At 40.8% G+C, this 19,970-nt stretch overlaps 1 protein-coding gene across 1 annotated transcript in view; it reads left to right on the forward strand.

Moving 5' to 3' along the window:
* The window catches only part of LOC117755036 (contactin-associated protein-like 5), a 96,304-nt gene that overhangs the window by 51,111 nt on the left and 25,223 nt on the right, over nucleotides 1-19,970 (forward strand). The window contains exons 10-15 of the mRNA XM_034574501.1: nucleotides 751-910; nucleotides 4,488-4,594; nucleotides 6,108-6,227; nucleotides 11,598-11,798; nucleotides 16,586-16,742; nucleotides 18,054-18,181. Of these exons, the coding sequence (XP_034430392.1) occupies nucleotides 751-910; nucleotides 4,488-4,594; nucleotides 6,108-6,227; nucleotides 11,598-11,798; nucleotides 16,586-16,742; nucleotides 18,054-18,181 (873 nt within the window). The remainder of the gene's footprint in view (nucleotides 1-750; nucleotides 911-4,487; nucleotides 4,595-6,107; nucleotides 6,228-11,597; nucleotides 11,799-16,585; nucleotides 16,743-18,053; nucleotides 18,182-19,970) is intronic.

The raw sequence follows: 19,970 nt of genomic DNA on the forward strand, positions 1-19,970 counted from the left end.
ACATGCGACGGATACAGAACTGTTAAAAACAAAAAGGATACACACATCTCAGGAGCCATACACATAGGAGACACCGACGGAGACGTCAACTTGGAGAAACCACGAGATCCGAGAGCTTTTGATGATAGGAGCCGACGCTGGTGTGGATGTGATGTAAATAAAAAGGAAGCGTTACGTCTTGCTGCTGCACCAAACTCCGAAGAAAAGAGAGAGGAGAGAGAGACCGGGAACAGTTGTGTACCATCTAGTTACAACCATACCTAGTTGCCATAATGAAAACAATAAGAGTGATAATTCTGGATGTAAAGATGTTATTAACGATAGCAGCAACAATTCATATAATAATAGTTATTGTTGTCTGAATCCTGCAGCTCTGGAGTCAGAGATACCTGCAAAGAGAGAGAGAGAGACTATGGGACGGGAAAAAAACACAAAGTTAGTGACATGTAGTAAAATAAATAAATAAATGTGGAAGCAGAGCGACAGAAAGAAGGGGAGAAGTGCTCAGTGCATGATGGGGGTTCCCCCAGCAGTCTAGACCTATAGCAGCATTCTCAGCTTTCTCTGTTTCCCAAATACAGATCCAGAATTGTGTACTGAAACCAGAACGTATAGATATTAGAGAAATGTATTGGATTTAAATGGCTTAGCCCACCTTTAACAGAGACACTGTAACAGAACGTTTCCTCCCAGGTTTATGTTGCTTGTACAGTAAAACCAAAGTTTGCATCATGTTTTATCTCCATCCAGGCTGCCCGGTGGCCGACTGCCAGATCCCGACTCCGTCCTTCCAAGGCTGCATGCGGCTCATGTTCCTCAACGGCCAGCCAACGAATCTCAGTCATGTGCAGCAAGGTTTGCTGGGAAATTACCACGAGCTTCAGTTCGACACGTGCAACATGAGAGATAGGTGATGAAATCTCTTATTTACCCTTGTATTTAATTAGAGGACACCTCTCACAGAGATCTTGGTGATATCCAACAGGCAAAATGTGTCAGACATAAAAATGGGAGAAACATTATCCAAGTTGGCAGCAGAGTTATTCATGCCCGCTTGGTTAATTTGTGGATGGCACTATGTTGTCTACAGAGAAGCCTGAAAGTCACTGACATCTTGTCCCACGGAGACAAACATGCTGACAGGATCATCCAATTAAATTGCAACAGAGTCTCGGTAACACCTTCTCTGGCAGAGGGCTATGCTAACAAGCTGCTTCCTACCGTCCTGTGTGGCGTGCTATCCCTCATTACCCTGCACAGCTGTGGGCCCTGTGAACGGGAGCGGCAGACCCACAAGCTCGCTGGATGTCTGCCTGTGGCTCGGAACATTTACAGCAACGAGACAAACATGCAGACTGCCATTTTTATCCTTGTATTTGCCCCGAGGAGACTTGCTCCTCTGTCAGATTTCAAACTACCTTTTTCGAGGCCAGATTGTTCGCTGTCGGAGGATATGCAAACACAACAGCGCTGCCAGTCTGTCGTGTGAGTAGGCGAGGGGATGCACTGCGGGAAATGACAGAAAGATTGAATGAGACAAGTTTTTTTCCCCCGAGCGGAGATGCACACACCTTTTGTGTCTTAATATATTGATGAATGAGTCTGAATGTAATGTGGTAATTGGGCTGAAATAGAGCTCTTAATGAACTTTTTCAGATGTTTTAAAAGCACATTTGTAACCATTTGAATCGTATAAAGAAAAATCTTTAAAGCCTCACTGATCGTTTTTTGGCCACTAGAAGGTCTTCACATCAACCTGACAGACACAACACGAATAAATTATCATCCTATTAAGTTGACATGACAAACATGTTTTACACATCAAGCGGATGCGGAACAAAATTAGGATTTATTTGAGTCGTGTCGAGATGCTAACTTTGATTATCTACCGTTCAAGATTAGGAATATGCACAGTGGGTTTATCAGAACGATTTTTCGGTTGCCTGCTGCTGTAACCAAGGCCGACGATGACAGTGAGGCTTCACGGCCAAATGCAGCGTCAATGAACAAGTGACTGATGAGCTCAAAGGGGGTTTTTCTCTTTCTGGTGAAGTGATGAAAATAATACGAATAATGATTTAAGAGTTATGTCAAAGAATCTCTGATCTACTGTTAGTTATGAACCATCCAGACTCAGATTCATTGTCGGTTTTCAAAATTCAAGGAATTTGTTTTGGTGTGAGGTGGGGAAGAAACATTCAGGAGAAAATAGGGGGAAAGATCAAGCAAATTAAGAGGCAAGCACTGTATGACAATAACTATATAATACAATAAAAAATATAAAGAATAAAACTAAAAGAAAAAGTATAAAGATATGTAAGATATATAAATATGTGCAATATATTGCAGATTCCAGACCTTTCAGATCATCTGGGATGAGTCCGCTGTCTGTTCCCAACCTTATTATGTATTTATGTATCTTCTAAATGATCTATTTCTTTTTTATATTGTCTTAAGTTGCCTTGAATTTGTCGTGAAGCCTTTTATATATCAGGTAAAGCTCTTTGAATTGCCTTGGGTGGAACAATTCCAAAATAGTTAATCATATTAAAGTATTGCACAAACTATTTGATGTAATATTTTCTCTAAATCTGAAAAACCTAAAATTTGTAAGATACACATGAAACAACAGATCAACAGTATCTGCATTATGAAGCATATGTCACACAAAGATAGTCTATAATGTGTCTCTGTGCTTTTATCTGATGTGAGGTTACAACATGATGCCTTGTTTACTGCCTTGAGGTGACTGTTGCATATTAATGACCCGAGCGTATGAGAAAATTTACTTATCTCTGTTAATTTCCTTTTGTCTGTGTAATTAAATCGCGTGACTTAATTTGCGGTGAGCGTGCAGCTGGGTGTGCCGGCTACTGTAATTTCATGACCTGTAAGGGCACTCGTGAACACTAGAACAGAAAATAGCTTGATGGTAATTAAACCAGTGGGTGCAACCTTATCTGTGTTGCGGCTGGCCCACTCCACTGCAGTTAATAGGTGAGAGATGAAAGTGTATGAAATTATAGATGCACGCTTGAAAGGCTGGCAATTATGTGAAACTGGAGGAGGCTTGAGGAAGGGACTATTAATCAGAAAAGTGCGGTTTAAAAATTTCTGTGGAGCGCTCATTGTGGTGAAATCCCATTAACGGGCATTCTAGTCTGAAGGTGACAGTAATGCTTTTTATTTTTAGACAAACACCTCGATGTGTCAGCTTTCTCAGAAACTCAGACAAGGGCACTGTGTGAGAAGCCATGATTTTCACAGTTATTGTTATTTGTTATTTGATTTTTAATGTTGCTTCACGGAACATGAATAAACAGCAAATTATTCTTTCTGGGCAAGTTCAAAAGCTTGTGTTCATAACAGGAGACAAAAGAATAAAGCGGAGCGGTGAACAGGGGTCTTGCTTACCTGATAAATAAAAGATCAGCTTCGTAAACACTGACAAAAGAAGTATTTTCTACTGATGCCAAATACAAACGCTTGGAGATTTGTTTTGTTTAGCTGTCAAGAAATTACTGTAATTTCTCCTGCGACTAAGAGTGTGATTTATTTTATGAATCCATGTGCTGGAAAATTGGCTAAATTGAAGACAAAGGTCTATTAAGAGTAAACTGGAGCTGAAACAATTAACAACTTGTCAATCAACAGGAACAGGAACTGTTGCTCAGGCAAAACAGACATTTACATATCTTACGTGTTTTGCTTCATGTTCTCTAAATCCATTTTATTTTAATCTAACAATTTTATTTTTATTCAGATTTTTTTATTTATTTCCTCACCCCCACCAAGGAGGTCACCCAACTCCATTTGTTTGTTGTTTGTTGTTGCCAAAAACTACTTGAATGATTTCCAAGAAACTCTGGTCAGGGAAGCAGCCATTAAATTGTGGCTCCAGTTCATGGGGCTTTCTTTAACATCGTGAAATAAGATGTTTTTCAACATTTTCAGCATTTTCCCACGGATAATTCATGGAGCTTGTTTTGAGGACTGATATCTGAAAGTGTGGGAAATGTGGTGCTGCTTGCGATTTACTCAGTGCTGTAGCGGATCAAGGATTTTTCTAAATCAGGGACCATAAAAGGGCCCCAATTTTCACAGAGGGACAAATTATGTTTCCTACATCCATGCACAATTCCTGATTGAGTAAATCATTCAACGTTCACTGTTTGCTCTATAGCTTTGAGCAAAGCCAACAAATTGTTCCTTTTTCATTTGTTAGTAGGTGAATAGTTTATTAATTTATTGACTAATTTATGTATTTTTTAAAAAAGACTACTGACAGGAGTCTTGGCCCCCATGGCCCCACTCCTGAATCCGCCCCTGCCTGAGTGCCATTGCTGTTGTGTTGCATTTCACTCTATTGCTATTTATATAAAGTCTGATCAGATTTGATAACTGATTAATGAAGAGAATGACGACTAGAGTAACCAAAAATGAAAATAACCAAACTCTAAAACCATATTTCTTTTATGGTTTCGCAGGTGCCTCCCGAACCTGTGTGAACACGGAGGCCGCTGCTCTCAGACGTGGAGCTCCTTGGCCTGCGACTGCTCGGGAACGGGATACTCGGGAGCGACCTGTCACAACTGTGAGCAGTTCGTCTCAAGTTCATTTCACCACCTTGTCTCAAACTTGCCATTACAGCCTCTGTACCTCCCCATTTATTCGAGGTCTACTGAGCTGTGTCATTTGATTCTGCACACACATCTTTTCCTGTCTCGCTCGCAGAGTCGCTCTGTGCCCTGAGAGGCAGAGCAAAAAAAACTTGTCCCGCTTCAACATGACATGACCTTACAATCATCACTGCTATACCCACTTTCGAATGTTTTTTTGCGATATTCTTAAATAGCTTTACAGACTGGCTGAGTTCAGTCTGACTCCACATGTAGGAGTTTTTCCTCCCGGGCTGCATTTTTTGACATCCCCCGACAACGCCTTAATATCAGCTGTGGAGATACTGTTGCTGGAAACTATGTGTGAAATCCCCTTGCCCCAGAATACTGATTAGTTGTTTATATGCAGGCAAATGCAGTGAGTTTTTGTTTTTTTTGCACGTCAGAGGGAACATGACAGAAAAGAGCAACTGCTGAATTAAAAATAGGTCCTTTTTTTTCACCTCAACTGTCATTAGCTTCCCTCAGAAACACATTTTCCGTGTGCGGCTCAGACGTGAATCTCTGAGACTTGAGTGTTTGGAGCCAATCACAAGTTAACTGTGTTAGAGACACAGTTTGGACATAGTTTGGAATGTAGTGTAGTTTCTGCTGCTCCAAACACCACAGATAAAAACCATATGGGAAAAAAAGTCTTTGGATTATTAACATGCTGGGCTAATCAACTACCTTCATTTTACACTGATTTTCTTTCTTGGACTACAAGTTATATTTAAAAGACGCAATAGCACATGAACTAATATGTTTTATTTCCAATGTAAGTCATGCTGGAGAAAAATGTAGGATTAACATTAGTGGCCTCTCTTTGTTTATTTTTGCCGAGTTAATGTAGATAAAATCTCCGTAAACACATTAGTGCTCATCCTGAAAACATTTTCGAACACCTTCATGATCTTTGTGTGTTTAATGTCAAACATATTTATTGAAAATAGGAACAATAAGACACAAACAACATAAATAGGATTATTATGTTACGATAAAATACTCTCAGCTTATGTTTTTCCTCTATATACTTAGGTTACTTATTTACTTATTTATCTCCATATTTTCTACATGTCATCTTATACATATTCAATTGACTATTGCTGATTTATGACACTATCACCAGTAAAACAGTAACTAACAGAGGCAGGCTATAAATAAGACAGTATGGTGATCAGATACTTTAATGTCGAGGGTTGCATGTTGCATGAATTTAGTAGTAAATGCATTCTGATCAGGCCTTTCAGTCATTAATATATAACTACAGTATCCATATAGATCAAAAACTGCTCAAAGTGACTTTAGATAGAACAACAACATACAACACCAACATCCATATGTAAACAAAAAATATGTAAATATGTGTGCAGTGTGCAGGAGAAAGCTGTCAGAGCGTGGGCTGTTTCTTGGAGCAATAACTGATTTGTGTCCCCACTCTGCTTTCAGCCATCTACGAGTCGTCCTGTGAGGCGTACAAGCTGATTGGCAGCTCCTCGGGCTTCTACTCCATTGATCCAGATGGGAGTGGTCCCCTGGGGCCCACACAGGTATACTGCAACATGACAGGTGAGATCACTGTGGCCCCCATGTTGTCACCTTTATTTTTTTTGGGAGTTTCAATGAGACGTGGCAGAAAGTCCACTCACTTAAAGATCACTCTGCATTGATCCACACCACATTATCTTAATGTCTACCCTCCAGTAACCAATCATTAGGGTCCATCTGGTTCAGCTCCTGAGAGTTTATCTCTGCTGTTTTCACACGGCACTATATCCTGTATCTGAACTCGTATTCCGCTCATATTCAGGTTGATCATTTTAATTTGTGTTATTACTTGGTATTGTTTACATGCTCTAATGTTCAGAAAACATCACTTTCCTCAAACTCATTGCTGCAGCTCATCTTGTCAGCCTCTGTCTCAAACACTTGAGATTAGCTCCTGTCTCTTTAATGCCCCCCTCCTGTTAAGCTCAGTCTGCTCTGATTGGCCCAGCTGCCCCACTCTGTTGTGATTGGTCAACCGCTTGCAGTACATGCAGGAAATCGCTCTACCTAACTTTGTTAGCTTGGCATGCATTATGGAAACGTGTGACATCATTTCACTCCGGAGGTACTGACGAGGCGTTTCTGGAGCATCAGTGGACTTTACCCGTTGCTTAAAGGTTCAGTGTGTAGAATTTATCGACATCTAGTGGTGAAGTTGCATACTGCAGCTCAATCTCCCTCACCTCACCCTCCCCTTTCAAACATGAAAGAGAACCTGAGGCAGCCTTCAGTTGTCATAAAAACTCAAAAGGTGTTTAGTTTGTCTAGTTTAAGCTAGCTGGCGGCCTCTGTAGAGAGGATTTAAATATAAAAATCTAATATAAGGGCCCGTTCTAGGGTAAAGAAAACTACAATTCATACAATTTAGATGAAACACATCACCATGATTATTTAATATTCCATTTATGACAATAAATGCCTTTCACCAAAATCGTACACACTGGACCTTTAAATTAACCCACAAGACGTTTCCTGCGCCTTCCTCTGAAATCAGCCATGTAAAAGCTGCTCAGATTAAAAAAGTGTCACGGCAAGATAACGTTTTAAAAAGCTTAGTCTAAATGATCACTAGTGGCCTCTAGAGGCTACAATTTCCATCAGAGCATGTGGTCATTAAAGTCAAAAGGGCTAATCCCCCTGGAAACATGAATCTGCTCAGTTACTTTCATGGCGGTGTGCCAGTGAGTTATGATATTTTGCATGCAACGGCTGACATTTTGAACTAATAACGGCGCCATAAAGAAGTGACCAGCCTGGAAATTATTAGTCCTCAGGAAAGAATGAAGGTGTGCAGTGAGTTTATCAGAAATCCACCTGTTGCATTTGGGTTCTCTTTTGTTTAGGTGGTGATTCTGACCTAAATGTGCTGCCACAGTCATGGTTCACATTAGTATTCATTCAGCAGTGAAGAGGGAATATTTAAATCAAAGGTTTGTCCATTGATTTTAGAAATACAGTACAATGTCCTGATGTTAATGTGTCGCTCAAGGAGAAATCATTGACCTCTCCCTAAAGGAAGAGAAAAAAAGAGGCAGAGCCGTCAATAAAATCATTAGGTACTGTGCTCCGTGCAGCACAAACATCCAAAACAAACTTCAGGGCAACTTGTTGTGTTTTGAACACCTACTGAGTTTCCTGTTTGACTTTTAATGATCTGCAGGGTTGGGATTCTAAATCTTTGGGCGTCAGAGTGAGCTTGGGAAAAGCCTCCTCTCTGTCTACCTTAGTTCTTTTACTTAGTTGAGCTCAAATTTCTGGATGCCTCGGTGGCCATAATTATTACCTCCACCAAGGAGGTTTTGTTTTCGCACCTGTCCATCGGTGTGTTTGTTTGTTTGGATTATCAAGAAACAACCGGACAGATTTTCACAAAACTTGGTGGAAGGATAGGTAATGGTCCGAGAAATATACATTTAAATTTGAGCACAGACTCACAGCAAGAAGATTCGCGGCCAATGTCTCTTCTGTGTGGAGTTTGAATATTCTACCCGTGTTTCCTCTGGCTTCCACCCACAGTCCAAAGACATGTAGATTGGTTTTGGTTGGCGATTTGTCCTGGGTGTACCCCAAGACCCTTAAAAGGATAAGCAGAAAAGATAATGGATGGGAATGTTGGGCATATATGCTCCATTCTAGTGTTTCCAATTGTGTTTATTTGTTGGTTTGTGTGGCTGTCAACAGGATTCTCAATAACTACAACAAGAATTTCCATGAAACTTTGGGGCAGGGTGGGATATGACCCACTGAAACCTTACAACTTTGGATCAGACCCACATAAAGGACCAGATCCACTTTCTTTAACATTGTGAGATAGAGCGTTAACCTTGGCAGAGGTATACGCTCCCCAAGCACCCTTCTAGTGTTATCTAATTCCATAGACACTCAACAACTGAGCTGAGACATCGTAATCTTGCTGTTTGATATAACTTCAGACTTTACTAAATGGAAAGATTTAGTCTGTCCTGGGGCATTTTTTAGTTTCTGACTCTGGGAGAGTGGGAAAAACAGTAATTACTGCATCTCTTTATACCAAACCACAGACATTAAAGCTACTTTCAGTGATTTTCTTCTGATAACTAATGTAAAATTGCTTTAAAAAATATTAATATTTTTTTTCTTACCTCAGTTTACAGAGCCTCCCTTGAAACAGTTTGGAGCCTCCCTGGGGAGCCCCGCCTCCCTCTTTAAAAACCTCTGATCTGCAGTAAACAATTAGTGTAAATTATAAAACTGCGTCTGAAACCAGTCTAGTGTTACTAGCGTAGAAGCACGGCCTCCATCCGACCCTGTGGTATCCTGTGAAGCCACCGTGCTCTGCATCAGCTGAACTGTGACACCAAAGATGTGACGTTTGACGGACAGGGAGAGAGACGCAACATGATTCCCAGTCCTCGTGACATAAAGGCACAAAACACAGAGTGTTCCGTTTTGACACTGTGGAGACAGTACTCATCAGTTAGCTGTCACAACTTTCCCAGATACTTTGTCCTTTTCAAGGTTAATGTACCGCTCATGTCATTACGGAGGAGAGCCATCTTTTTGCTGTGTGGTTCTAACATTTCTGTCTCACCCTCAGCAGCAGTGATGCCTCAGCTTGACCTCAATTAAAGAATCTATTAGAGATGTAAATAACTGTAAGCCTCACAACCTAATGTGAATAATCAATCAAAAAGCGGAGAGGGATTTCCTCTAAGGCAGAGTAAACACAAAATCCACATAATGAATATTGAGTGAGGATGGAAATAAGATGGAGTCTTCATCTGATTTTATCGTACACACTGTTTGAAAGTAAATTATGCGCAGAAAATGAGTCGGAAAGAGTCAGAAATTCAAATTAGAGAGGCTCATGGTTTGTTTTGGGGACGCTGAAGGTTTTAATTTCACAGACTGGGCGTAGAGAAGGGAGTAAATCCAATGAATGGAAACTGCTCAAGTACTTTTATTCGTTTTTTTCCAGTGATGCAGATCTGCAGAGATCTGTGAAATGTCACCAGCAACACAGATGGTTCAGCCAAGAACACACAACGTCTCACTGAGTCGTTAATGAACTTGGCCAAATGCTGAGCTGTGCAGTAAATATGACACAAATGGGTCAGAGCGACGGCAAAACAACATGATACATCAAACCACTTAACATATAATTATTTATTTTTGTAAAAATAAAACATCAGACCTACTTTTTCAAGTCAGTTTCCTGTTCTCATTACATATGGTGCTTTATTTGACCATGAACTGTGTTTAAATGCATTTAAAAATATTTAGTTTTGTGTTTGTATCTTCTTGAACATAGCACTATGGTCCTGCTTCATCCATAGACTGTATATGAAGATGGACAACTGTTCCCCATATGTGAAGCATGGTCACTGGCTGCAGTATAGGTCATAAACCCTCCACTCCATGTTAGCGGATGGGACATGGACCAAGATAAAAGGTCAAACTACATTCCAAAGAAATGTTTGTCAAAGATGGCTTCTGTCATTTTAGGTAGTTCTTATCAAACGTGATGCGACGAGTGTTCTTGTTTTTTCGATAATCTGTGTTATTAGTTATTTGATGCTGTGAAAATGGGGGAAAAGTCCAGACAGCTGAGACTGACTCACGTTCAGGAAAGCGCATGCATTCATGGGACCTCGCTACCACTGCTCCGTCCCCCAATTGGTACTGAGCAAACCACCTGTAAATAACGTCTTCGCTGTGAGGGTGCAGCGTTTGTATCCACGATATTTGTGATTCATTACTGACGGTGGGAGGAAGTGGACACGTGTTGTCCATCTTCATATACAGTCGATGGTGTCATCCGAAATAATGCAATGAAAAGGTTTTCTTTAATTTTTTATATTGCAGACAGCTGAATATTGTATATCTGTCAACTAACTGTATGTGATCTTATATTCTATGAATTATTCTATTATATTCACTTGAGAACAAAGTCCTGCTCTTACTTTCTGAATAAACGAGCTAGCTCAAAACCCTCGCTACTTTCCGTTGCAACAACCCCAAAGCCCTAAGGGACCTGCGTAAAGCGGACAAACTGACATCAATGCCATCTATACTACTTAAATACTCAAGTGCCTCCCTATTTCTCAAACTCAGACCAAAATAAAACTAGATCAAACTACACAGGTGGGACATTTTTGCTTCAATGATCTCAAAGTAGGCTAAACAAGAGCCTCTCTTGGGATTTTGAGGTATGTTCTCGTTAATTCAAAAGACAGAGCACTTCTTTTTTCTAGTGAATGCAATATGCTTATGTAGTATTCAGAGCGCAGAAAATATATGAATGTGAAAGATGTGGGCAGATTGCTAACTATGTATTTTTTTCGTGCAGGGAATTACAAACTAATTGTCTTTAGAGGACACACCTTCTTCTGTATTTAGAGTAAAAGGTGTGAATAGTGGGTTAGGGTAAACATTAACACACCTTTTAGTGGTGGAGAAGGTGTTGATACTGGCGGTTGCCAGATGGGAAATGTTAAAGTATCGTACCAGAAGCTTAAAATGAAGATATTTTGAGTAAAATTATCGTACGAGTAGGGATGGGGCTCTTAATACCGACGTTTCGAAGCTTTGTCGAGATTCCAAAGTGATTTAGGGGCAAGGCACAAGGCTCTTATTTTGAAAAATGAGACAGGAAGGACTTGTGTTAAGTTCACAAGTCACGACGTAATGGTCACGTTCATCATCACAAGCATGATTGACTGAAAAGACATCACGTGAGAAGAGATGTGTAAACAAAATGATCATGTTATCGTACATCCTGCACTCTTGATTTCACAGAGGGCAAAATTATCGTACAGATAACGCTGTGTGGATAAGATCACCAACGGTCAAATATTTAAAGAGGGAATTTATGGGTGGCTTTATGTTAACAGATTGAATTTTGTCTTCCAGAAGAGAAGGTGTGGACGGTGGTGGCCCACAACATTTCAGCTCCAGTCACAGTCCAGAGCTCCTCTCCTCAGAAACCTCACGTCACGACCTTCAACTACAGCGCGTCGGCCGAACAACTGCGCGCCATCGTGTCAGGGTCGGAGCAGTGCCAACAGGAAATGGTTTACAACTGCAAGAAGTCCCGACTCTTTAATACTAAAGGTACATTGTGTTGTTGTATGTTTTGTTTAACTTATTCTCCTCTGTTTCAATTGCTGTTCTTTTAATTTACGTTTTTTTTTCATTCTATTAAGCATTTTCTAACTTTGTTAAAGAAAGCACTTTACAAATTACCCATATTTTTCATCTAAACCTTCCTTTGGTCATAGCAATCTTGAAGTAAACAAGACAAATATGGCAGCGGTGTCACAAAGTAATCTGCCAGGAGTGTGAATGTTTGGTTGATTGCATATGATAAGATTGAATCTGCAGTATAGGTCATAAACTCTTCCTCCTCAATGTTAGTGGATGGGAAATGGGCCGAACTAAAACGTCAGGGTGCACCTCAAGTAAGCTTTTTCAGAGATGGTTTCTTTTTCTATTTCTGTTTCATTTCCCCAGTAAATTTGGTTTTTATTGGTTATTTGATGCTGTGAAAATGGGGTGAAAAGTCACGACTGACAGCTGAGCCTGACGTGTGAAGTGTGTGTATTGGTGGGACTTCACTACCACAGCTCCACACACTCCATGATTACTGCTGAAGAAACTGTCTCCAAAAGACGCCCCCAGCGCAAGATGGCAGCGCTCGTGTCCAAGATATTTTGGTCCATGTCGTCCATCTTTATTCACAGCCTATGGTTTGGCCACCCAAGTGCCAGATGCAGTGTGTGATTGGGCAGAAGTTGAGCAATCAACCCTTTCATCAAGCCTTCTGCGTTGCCATCATTCATTATTCATTCATATAAATGAGGAGACTGCTACACTCGGTCTGGACATGGCCTTATTATGGAAGTTGTGTGAGTTTGCCGTTACTTTACTTTGTTGCGTCAGGGGAGTGTTTGTTGTGACAGTGTGAGTTGAAAATCAGGCTGTTTTTGTTCTGTTACGTTGGGAGCCGCTGCCCCAACAGTACCACCCCCCCCCCCCCCCCCCCCCCCCCACACACACACACACACACACACACACACACACACACACACACACACACACACACCCTCGCCTCACTCGCCTTTTTGTGTTTTCACAATAAGTGGTGAGGCGGTCTCCAATCTTTTTTGTGTGCATTCATTTTGAACTGCTCTTGCACCTATGCCGTCCCAAACATCCAAACATTTGCTCTTAAATCATGAAACATTCATGATGTCCCAGTTTCCGCCTCCTCCCTTGGTGCCACGCGTGTGCAAACAAACACATTCATTATCACACTAGACTTCAAAGAGAGACAGAAAACAAGCTATTTTATGGCTGCATGACGACTTTCAGAGGGAGACTGATTTTTTTTTTTTTTTTCATGGGTACCTTTGTTGTCTGAGAACAGACAGAAAGAAATGGTCAAATGTTTCCTTGCACATCATCGTGCTGCATGTGCACAAAACAACATCCCCTTTGACAACAAACCCGCAGAACAGCACGTTCAAATTAATTATTGGACAAAATTGCACTTGCCAAATGTTAATTTACAGGAAAGCAGTAGCTGTTCAAAGCAGCCGGCTCTGGGTTTGCAGATGCAGACATGTGCCGAGAGAAGCTCAAGTGCACTTCCATCTATGGAGCTCAGCTGCTCAACGTGTCTCCACTCATCTCACATGTCAATCTCTACTGTTCTCTTTAAAAAAACAGATGTTCACTCACTTAATGTGCTTGTAGTTATGGGTTCAGCTCTCACCTGATTTGCATTCTTAAACACACCCTGATAAATTTGCTCAGAATTGGGTGTGTGGCTTCTAACGCAGCAGCGATTTAATGACTGCTCCTCTCGGTGTCCTAGTCTCCAGTCTTGTTATTTCCACAGTTTTATTTTTATCCAGCAGTACATGTTTTTTTTTTAAGGCATTTGTTTCATGTGTCTACATGAAGCATGCTGTTTCTGTATGAAGCCTCGACGCAACTTGGCATTTGGAAAACCTTCATTAGAATCTGCAACACGCTCATCGCCGTCCGCCTGACCGGCTCCGGTCGGTCGTGGTTTATAGAAAATGGCACCAGCGGAACCAGAGAGAGATCATTTTTATGCTTATGTTTCACTGTTGTCAAAGATCTTTGCTGGAGATGAGGAGCAGTGGAAGAATGATGATGTTGGCCTACCAGCCACTCGCTGTTAAGATGTATCTTATATTTACTGGGGGGAAAAAAATCACTTTGCTCAAATGCCTGCTGCACACTGGATGATTATCATATCTGAACTGATTTTACAATAGTGGGAGATGACAGATGTGAAGGACTCTTAATCTTTTAATCTTGAGAACGCTCACACTAGACGCAAAACCACACATTTGGAATTTAAACGGTTTCTGAGCAGTGATTCCAGAGACCCACAGAAACTCACATGATCAAACGTGACTTCAGAGTAAAAACAACAGGGAGGTGGACAGCCAGCATCGTCTGCCGGCTTTGTAATGTTTAGCACAACAGAACACTATACTATATAAAAGTGTTTTTTACCATGTAGGCAACCATGTTTCGGTTCTTAGCACAAGTACGCAAGTGATGCCTCCCAGTCAGTCTGTTCTCATTGGCTACTGTGGGTTTCTGCTCACAACACGAGTCAGTCAGATTTGAAATTGGCGAGGAAATCGGCAAGGCACCGATTCAGTTCAGTAAGATTAAATCTGTAAAACCCTCACACTACAGGATCATTTGACCAGATAATCTGTTCTGTTCAGTCTCAAATCGGCAACATCCCTGTGATTGTCAGGAGGCCTGAAAACAGTCCCAAAATTGTTCCGATAATCCTCTCGTGAGCAGTGGGCATTAGTCTTTGGCTGAGACTGATGCGCTTCCGATTTTTGATGCCAAGTATTTCTTGGAGTCTAAATGCTCTTATTGCCAATTACTCCGAACAAAAGCGTCTAAAATAGATGTCATCTTATGTATCAGCTGAAAGTATTTTTATGTTTCATTACCATCTTTCATGCTCCTGTAATTCCCAACTCCTTCGTTTCGCAGCCACTCTCAGGGCTTTGTGTGCAGCGCTTGTAAAAATAAATAAAGGGTAGGGAGAGGGATGCATTTGCTTTCTCGTCGTGTGTAACTCCTGTCCATATCCATCCAATTTAAGGGAGAGAGTGAGACTGACCTCTACTTCAGGGGCTATTGATTGTTGCCTTTTCTTATTTGTGTACCTGTTCGGTGACTGGATGGCGGTTTAAAAACAGGCAGCAGAACAGAGGGGATGTGGTTTGTCTGCAGTGATGGGGATCGAGGGTAAAGACAATAAGGCGAGTGTTATTTTCAACCTTTGTAATGCCAACGACATCCGGCCTCCCCCCGCTTGTGCAGCCTGCGTTTCATCCTCCCTCTTCATTATTGCCAACATTTATTTGATGACGCCGTTAAGCAGCCGTGTGGACTATTGTGTTATCTGATGAGCTGATGAGACGTTGCATTGTTCCCTACCTCCGCCCGATTCTGTGACTTAGACTAATAGGACATGTGTATCCATACATAAAAACGTTGCCTAATGCAGCTCTAATGTACGAGTGGGAAGAAAAGCAGCATCGCATGTGACACTTAATTGTATATTCTGACATGCAGCTTAATGGGCTTTTCTCTGCCGCTGGGCTCATCTCTGATGCAGGGTCACGCTGTGTGACAGATGACTGAAGCCGGACCACTTAACCTCATAGTGGAGGTAATGAATTGTGCAGTTATGGCTTTGCTGTAGCCTCATTGACACTCACAGGAGTGTTATCATGAAATGCGAGCGGGGAATCAAAACAAACACATTTATGCAATGAAGAAAATTGCCTATTCGGTTAAAGTTCAACGTGCATAATTCATGAGGAGACGGGTCCATTTAAATGATTTATCAGAAATTAACAGCTCCGAAACCAAATCTCCTCTGTGAGTTATTATTTTCTTCTTCTGTTGTTCACTCCTTTCTCTCCGTCTTCGACTTTTTTTTATCCCTCGTTATGTTTAATTATATTTACTGTGAAATGTCAACCTTGGTTTAAGTTTGACAAATGATTTCTATATAAGCCATTGACTTTTATTGTGTTTATTTTTTGATCGTGAATATGATTTGGAGTCTGAACGATAACAAATTTTGGACTCCAATGTCAATACTGATATAAGTGAGTGAAAATGTCCAATATTGATATATATAGAGATATATCTCTATATCTCTATATACTGCTACGATGACGCTTAAAACCGAAAACATATAATTGAGGCTTGTTATTTTACAACCATAAAACAAAAACAAAAAAATATATAGAACGTTGCACATTGTTTGTTCCTTCAAATAAACACTGATAGTGATATGTCTGTAAAAGGCTTATATCGGCCGTTTATTATCGGCCAACTGATGAATCAGTCAGGTTCTTACATAAATAGCCATGTGTAGTTTTTATATTACATATTGTTGTATTTTTAGAAGCATATACTTCCTGTTTTTGTCTTTCCTGCATCTTTCTTGATTAATACTTGATCTGTTGACTTGTGACCCAAAACATTTTAATCATGTAAAGCGTTTGGCTTTGTTTTACTTTGTATTTCTTTGACTCCACATTCACTGTTTTTATTTGCTTTTGTCACATGTTGCGTAAGCCTCTTGGCACAGCTGCTGCTGGAAGAACAGGATTTTCTCAATGTCTTATCTAAAAAAATGTAGTTTGCTTCCATATATTTCTTCCTCTTGGATTTTAGGATAAAGCCAGTGAAGCAAAATAATGAAATCCTCCAAAAATAGACCATGACCTTGACCTACTTGAGCTAGAGCAGTGGCACTGGCAGGCATCAGGCCGTGGCAGCGGCGACTGACTGTTGGGACTGGTGTATTGTTACAGATGGAAGTCCGCTGTCCTGGTGGCTGGACCGCGAAGGAGAAAAGAGGAGTTACTGGGGAGGCTTCCTGCCCGGGGTCCAGCAGTGCTCCTGCAGCCTGGAGGAGAACTGCATCGACATGAACTTCTTTTGCAACTGTGACGCCGATACAGATGCATGGTACGTGGTGCAGACACTCCATATTTGACATTTCTAACCCAAAGATTTGGTGTCTGTCCTTTTTTTTGTACCATATTTATATCAAAAGAGGTGTTCCTATCATTTTGTCCACCCTCCACTTACATCAGCTTATAAATAAGAGAGACAGCGCAGTACAATTCAAGAGCACCATAAACTACAGCCTAACGATGATCATAAAGTTGAATCAGCACCTCTCTAAAACAGGCTCAACACAAACTGAAAATTATAACCTCCATGAAAGAGGATTTACTGTCAGACCGTTATATTAGACTGCTTTAGTGTACCTAATAACCTGAATGTATATCTAATTCACACTTATCTCAATATAAGGTCCTAATTGTGAATTAACACACTTGAATAAAGTAAAAAGACTTAAGACAATGAGGCCCTTAATGTCCAAAGCTCTTGAATCTCGTTGCCTTTACAAGGTGACGTCTCTGTCTACGTGACATTTTCCTGCTGTATTCTTACTCTGACATTTTCTGGATATTTTACTAGGGGGCTGCAGGAAATGTTCTGGAAAATGTCTTGAGAATCTGGCTCAGGAAAATTGTAAATAAATAATTATGATAAAAGAAAATAAAGATACAAAAAAAGATTTTTTCAAAGTTGTTCTCCAGCATTTCTACGGAGTGACTACAGCGAACAACTAGTTTATGAGTTTTTAGTCAAATCATTCGTTAGGCATTCGCTAAATAGAGACTTGCATAGAGTAAATATTCCTAAATGAGTAAAACCACTCACAGATCCCCAGGAGCCGCTCAGACTCTGTGTAGTGTTTTTTCCCCTGCACCTATCAGCGTCCACAGAGAGCTCACACTGTTTCCTTCAAAATTAAATAAATGTTTATTCATGTAATTTTCCTCATTCCAATGTTTAGAGCTCATTTTCTGTTTTGGGATGTGTGAGAACAGTTTCACAGACCAGTGTCTTATTAATTACAGCTCGCACGTAATATTACAATTATGATCAAGCTAATCATAATTTCTAAAGGGGCTGAATGGAGAAACAAAGGCTGCATTAGAGTTTCTGGTTTATTAGACGCCCTGGATCTTTGCATTCTGTGTGTTAATCCACTCCAAAGCTTCTCCGGATTCGGCTCAGTTTGCATATTTCCAGCGGCAGTTGTCTGCATTGTGATAGATTGCTCCCATTTTAATGTGTTTACTCTGCGTTCTGTGCTAATGCAGAGGAATGGATGCCTCTATCTGGACCCCCATAAAGGCATCCAGCCCTCCAGGGCTCTGCACAGCTATTTATTTGTTTCCTTTTTTTTTTTGTCTGTCACAGGGCTAATGACACGGGAATCCTCTCCTATAAAGACCACCTACCAGTCAGCCAGATAGTAATCGGAGACACCAACAGAACAGGCTCGAAAGCCATCTACCACATCGGCCCTCTGCGTTGTTATGGAGACAGTAGGTGATCACCTCAGTGTTGACGCTGCTGTGCTAGATTTGGTTGCAGATGGAGGCTTAGGGCCGATCACAGGCAAACCACATTTAGATGATGTCTTTATGCCTCGTGCCTTTTTCCGGTTTATCTTTGGGTAGAGAGTTAAAGCTCATCTGTTGTGTTCAGTCATCAGTGGGTCTGTCTGTCTTGTCCACAATGGAGGGGGTTGGGGGGGGTTGGGGGGGTTGGCAGAGCTGGATGGCAGCACCGGAACATGAGAGATGGTCGATATTTATTGCTTCGTGTCCCACGGTGAGCCGCGGACACGGGGCGGGGAATTTTTAGTTGCTCATCTGCAGTCAAATGTAGTTCAGACCCCATGACTCTACTTTAAATTCAAGTGGAGATAACACAGTTTCCTAACGACTCCATGTATGTCAGGCTGAATAATGGATGAAAGACACAGTGTGAAATTATGGAGAAGACATCTACGTCATTTCCAGCAACGATTTATGAAATATTTTTCTTCCTTCAGCCTTATGTGACTTTCTTCGCATAATCTAAACTATTATATTATATATTGGTGAATAAAAGAGAAGAAAATTGTATGTAATGTAAGTAATTGTATAGCAAACAATTTTCCCTGAAGTGTAAGTGGTGTAGATAATGTGCATTTCATTTCTAGTAACGCTGCAGAACTAGAGTCTGCGTCATTACCTTGAAATCATCCTTGGTTTCTTTAATAAGACATTTTCAGACACAGTAATTTTATATGAGAAACTGATTTACTTTAATGGTGTTTTTGATGTTATCATTTAACTCTGGTCGCGCAACATCCTGCAGCAATGAGTTCTCCAAACAAAAGATATTGAATTTTTATTTTGTGTTTTATGTCCTCTAACAAAACGGCTCATTGAAAAAGTGGCGTATGGTAGAAATCATCATATTAGAATCAAAGAGTGTTTTGCCACAGAAGCAACTGAACTGGCTGCTGGGTCAAATATTTAAACCCAAGAACCTGGATTTGGTTTTATCTCTGGTAACAAAATAAACAGCTGTGTTGGCTCTTTGCTCCCCTGTTTATCATAGACTGTATATAACGATGCAAAAGTGAAGCCAAATCATCTGAAACCTGGTGGCTGGCTGGAATATAGGTTATAAACCCCGCCTCCTCCATGTTTGCAGATGGGACATGGACCAAATTAAAAAATCAAACATGTTTCATGTTCATGTTTCTGATAAATTTGGTTTTAATTCGTTATTTGATGATATAAAAACAGGGTGAAACTGACATGCAATTGGTTGAGCATGTGCAAGGGCAGGACTGTGATATCGAGCCTCTAGCTGTGAGGCGCCATTCCTGAGCAACAAAGGATCCAATAGGTGGATCCAACCTCCCCATAGGATTCTCACCTGTGACGTAGCTAACCAGCTTCCTTTGTGGGGCGGCTGAGCTGCAGCAGCTTAAAGTAGCTAACGATGAGCCAAGATGGAAACTGTCTGGTCTAAAGATGTGGTTCATAGACGTCCTGCGAAGGAGGCAACCTGGGGGACACGGCTGCTTTCTCCAAGTACAAGATGACGGCAGCTGTATCTTGGATATTTTGGCTTCATAATTGGGAGAAAGTGCAGGCACGTTGTCCTTCTTTAATTATAGTCTACGGTTTTGATATACTTATTTTGAACACATTTTCAATTAATATAAATCTGACACAATAAAGAACATTTAAAAATTGATTTTCAAGAAAATGGCACAATACATGTGGGAGTGTGCTACTGTGTTTGAACTCTGCTGAGATTCTGTATCTGCTG

This window comes from Hippoglossus hippoglossus, chromosome 21, assembly GCF_009819705.1.
Source record: "Hippoglossus hippoglossus isolate fHipHip1 chromosome 21, fHipHip1.pri, whole genome shotgun sequence".
Taxonomy (NCBI): Eukaryota; Metazoa; Chordata; class Actinopteri; order Pleuronectiformes; family Pleuronectidae; genus Hippoglossus; species Hippoglossus hippoglossus.